This window comes from Chaetura pelagica, unplaced genomic scaffold (genome assembly GCF_000747805.2).
Source record: "Chaetura pelagica isolate M959 unplaced genomic scaffold, ChaPel_1.0 scaffold166, whole genome shotgun sequence".
In the NCBI taxonomy this organism is placed as follows: domain Eukaryota; kingdom Metazoa; phylum Chordata; class Aves; order Apodiformes; family Apodidae; genus Chaetura; species Chaetura pelagica.
The window spans coordinates 5,102,832-5,107,550 of NW_009953758.1; the positions used below are offsets into that span (position 1 = coordinate 5,102,832).

Below are 4,719 nucleotides of genomic sequence, written 5' to 3' on the forward strand. Positions count from 1 at the left end.
ACTAATTCACATAAGGACCAAAACTGAAAAAGTGAAGAAAAATTAAATTCTCGACAGGAGGAGAGAAGAAAGTATTTTTTAAATACATCCAGATGGCATTTATTATTTTAACTGTTACAGAAGGAAGATTAATAGCAACTTGTACCCACATTATTGGAAGAACACACATAAGAAGGATCACTTGGCATTCCTTCCTCTCCCATTTTAACCCAAATTGCCAGCTGTGATGATCATTTCAGATGAAGACATCTGTTCGTCCACCAAAGTCTGGTATGACAGACCTCAATTCTCTTATAACCTATTACATAAAAATATGAGCTTTCATAAAGTTCAACACATCTAATTGATTCACAGAAGCCAGAGAAAAATAGTATAAAAAATGTTTAGGCTTTGAAGTCCATCCTGCAGACAAAGAAACATTGTCTTTGCCTGTCTTTCCCAAATGATGTTCTTCAATTGACTTTGAAGATGTCAGGCCATGATTGCAACCTCCAACTCCAATGAGGCTTTTTCATTCTATCAAGGCACTGGAATCTCTTCTAATATGCAGCCTAATATAAATTTAGGATCATATATTTAAAATGGGCATGGACAGTGCTTATTTTAATTGCTGAGACTTAACAGACTAATCTCAGTCTAAGCTATATTCTCCCCATGCCTATTAAAATAAGGTTGTTTCTTTTAAAAAGAAAGCCTATAACGTCTTAGAAATTTGTCATGTTAAATTCAATAGCACACCCACACACACCAGGTGGCAACAAACTGCTTGACAAATAGCATGGTGAACCTTGGCAAACTTGGATAACAGCATTTGTCTGATAGGATTTGAGCTGAGAGATGAAAATCACAGAGCTGAGATTTCAACCAACATATTAAAATTACTCTTGTCACTTTTCCATACATCTCCATAGTAGAAAAGAAATAATTTTCTGTAGAGCCACTGTATATACTAATTTTAAACATTTTTGCAGAGTATTTTGATGATTCTTCAACCCCTTCACCCCTCATACTATTCCAGAACAGCTAAAAGGATAATGTGTAAAGTTAAATCCAGTTCCTTGATGATTCATTATTTTGAATCAGATGTGGAGACTGAAAAATGTTGAGTGGCTTTTCTGAGACATCACATTAATGGTGTCTTGAGCCGCAATTATGACAGTTAGTGACTTTAGGACATACCCCTGTGCTCCTGGCTAAGTGAATGGAGATTCTTCCCTCCCACAATACTGGTTTCAAACATCACCCTGATCTTTTCCTATCACTCCATGTCCAATATTCCTGACTTCACTCTAGTAAGTTGGCACAAAGAATTCTGGATGATGGCTGGAAATTGTAGATAACATGCTCAGACTGTTTCCCATTCTTCAAACCTTTCCAGAAACAGGCAAATACTTGAACCATTGCTATTTCATATTCCTTTCCCTGCAGCCCCTAATTTTTTCAACAAAAATAGTGTCAATAAATTCTTCACCAGGCTCAGCTTTCGCACTGAGTCAGTACTTCTGCAATTCTGTACGTCTTTCCAGGACCAGATGGCACTTTGAGGAAGAGTGCCTCGTCACAAGCACTTGTGCCATGTATCTCAAACTCAGCCACTTCCTGCTTGTGCACCTCTTCATGTAATTACTGCACAAAATTAATTATCTTTTTAAATTTCAACATGATCTTGTTGCATTTGGCAGTCAGGAGATGAAAGTAGCCACCTTGAAGAGAAACAGGTCAAGAGAATTCACAAACCTGTGTGAATTGTTATCGACACCATAAAGGGAATTTAAACATAAAAAGCCTAATGCAATAACCTACAGAAGCAAATTATAAACTGCATCTGGATCAGATTTGCTTTGTATTCAGTTGCTTGGGATTTTTATGCTCTATCTCCTCACTCATCTTCCATCTCAGGGCTAGTCATGTACAGTGGAAGACTAAGGTGACCAAAGCTACTGCCCAGAGAGGGGAAACAATGTACTATTTTTAGCTCAAATCCTCACGAAAACCCATTGCTATCAAGTGATTAGTATGCCACTTAAAGTCTGAAATTAGTCTTATTTTCTCATCAACTCCTTGCTGACCAAGATACTTGACTATTATTCTTTAAATTAATGTTCTTTAAAGGTTCACATAACCGTTTCATTTTTTAAAAATCCTCACTTACACAGATATATTTCTATAGGTCCTATAATGTGACATCTATATATATATGCATCTAAATTTTAAATTAAAGAGCAACAGGAATCAGAATGAAAGAGTTGATAGAAATGTCACATTGACAGACAGTCTTCAGATGAAAATTCTCTGGTAACACCTTTTTGTCAATATTACAAGAGTCCTAAAATAGTTGCACAAGTCACTGTTGATGTAATGCAAAAAGGGTTCCCTCCTGATGTCTCACCCAGCTTTCACTGCCTCCAAGCCAGCAATGTCATGGGCTCGCCTGAGATGGCAGTTTTGCTAATGCAGTAAAGGTGTGCCAGGTTACAAAGATGCTACAAGGATCCATGTTAAAACTGATGGTTGCTCAACATTTCTATGGCATCTGTTATATGGAGTCTCCTGCTAAACACATGGTATTCCTGATGACTGCACGGTGAGCCAGAGATACTAGGAGTTTTTACAGAGTTTGAGTTCAGAGTTAGAGAACAGAATTAATGAAGTCTACTGGATTGTACCAACTCCTGTAGCATCCTGTTCAAGCAACTCAATCTCATGCAACACCTCAGCTCTTTAATTTTGAGGAGAGACTCCTACTGACTAGGCTAATATTGCAAAAAAGGATGGCACAGACAACCCCCTCTTTCGATAAGCACAAAGCTCTAAGTGGAAAGAACTGTATTTCCCATCTGGAATTACTTGTAAGTTTTTTTCAAAAAAAAAAAGCAAAAAGCAGATGAAGGGGAAACAGGAAGAAAACAGAGAACTGACTGATACCATTAACAGTTGCTTTGAAATCACTTAGTACTGACAGGAACTTACTCAAGAGACAATGAGTAAAGAAAAGCAACTATGGCTCTGTGTATCACCTGTGTCCCTACTTCGAGTAAGTCAGAAAAAACTACAACTGAGCCACCTAGCTGTGCAAATCTCTTCAAGTTTTTTCCACTTCCCTTCCCCTCCATCTACATTTGGCATGCAAATCTCCTACTCAGAACTGGCCCAAGCTCTCATTCATCAAAACGAGAAATACACACAATTTGCAATAATTCAAATCAAGACATTACCAGGATAATGGAACTATTGAGCCTGGCCCAACATTTAGAAAATAAACTGAAAAGTAGACAAAGCCTTACAAGATAATACTTTGAGATTCTGGTCATCCACTGAGAAAAGTGCCTAAAAGGTACCTTCCCAGGGAAATGTAAGCACCCCTTTTAGGCGAACACGTCCTCTCCTGTAGTGCTACTAATATCCACAAACCTCCATTTGTTGTTTGCTCACCCAGCAAGGTCCAATGCACGTAAGTTCCTCTGCTCCTGCCAGCCGTGGTCCTAGAGCAGTTCAAGAGTTGCTGCTGACCATATAATTAAAGCTCCTCACATCACGGCATGTTCTCCCTGTGACAGGATCCGCTCCAATTGAATGTCAGAGTATGACCAGGGTCTCCATCACAGTCATCTCTCAAAGACAGTGAAACTCCCTTTTGTAGCCCAGGGATGACAGCAAACAGCCTGGTCGCTGGAAACCCTCATTCTTACCTCCTCATCTGTGCAGTGATCAGCCCTCCTGGGACAGCACCCTAACCCTGAGTTTGCAGGATAGTCTGAGTTCTTCTTCAACCTCTTCCTGAAGTTAAGCTTTGCTTAAAAAATGTGACTGTTCACCAGGTAAGAGAAAGAATGACCAGATACCCATCTGGGAGATTCAGGTAGCAAGATTCTAAGGTAATGATTGTTTAATAATGAAGGAAAGCAGCTTCAATAGCAGTGGCTGTCAAGTCCCCACACCTGAATTTGCTACAGCATCTCCTTGGAATACCAACTATAAATATCCAGGGACCACGTCTACACATGCCATCAACATTTACTTAAAATGCTGACTTCTGTTAACCATATCTGAGATGTCTAATGCAGAAGTGACAGAATACCTAACTTAGGCTGTGAACCCCGTGGTTAAAAACACACACCTAAAGGAAAGGCAGCATAATGACACTGAAGTCTCACTTGTACATGCAGTACAAGGTAGGTCTCATTTCCAAAGAGACTTGTGAACAATCTGGTAAAACCTTCAAATTTGTCTCATCAGACCTTTTGGAAACTGAGTTAGGTTTCCAAGTAAAATACACGTTTTGGGAAGGGGAAAAAAAATAATTACCTGAGCCTACTAATTCCTCAATGGACTAAAAGCAAATAAATGCCTGTCATAGTAAAACACTGCTTAGAGTGATTACAGATGGATAGCCTGGATATCGTGATAAGACAACAGAGAGCAGGGGAAAACACGCAGCAGAAATCAAGGTTGGAAAGAACGGCACAGCTGATAGCCCGGTCCCATCTTCATTCTCACACCTGCACGCCCGTGCTGTTTTCCAGCTTTCACTGAAGCTGCCCCACACATTTATTTCCCTCTGCAGGAGCTGTGATTCCCCCTGGAAGCGCAACTCCCGGCCCCGGTGCTGCGGAGCGGCCGAGATGCCGCCGAGGGAGATGCGCGACGGCGCGTACGAGGCGAAGCCCGTCGGGCACCGCCGGTGCGGGGACCGGGCTGGTGCGGGGGGCAGGCCCCTCG

The 4,719-nt window shown here is 40.7% G+C and overlaps 1 protein-coding gene across 1 annotated transcript in view; it reads right to left on the reverse strand.

Moving 5' to 3' along the window:
• ALOX5 (arachidonate 5-lipoxygenase) overlaps positions 1 to 4,719 on the reverse strand; it is a 27,139-nt gene that overhangs the window by 19,078 nt on the left and 3,342 nt on the right. Inside the window, exon 3 of the mRNA XM_010000829.1 lies at positions 4,547 to 4,715. Within this exon, the coding sequence (XP_009999131.1) occupies positions 4,547 to 4,715 (169 nt within the window). The remainder of the gene's footprint in view (positions 1 to 4,546; positions 4,716 to 4,719) is intronic.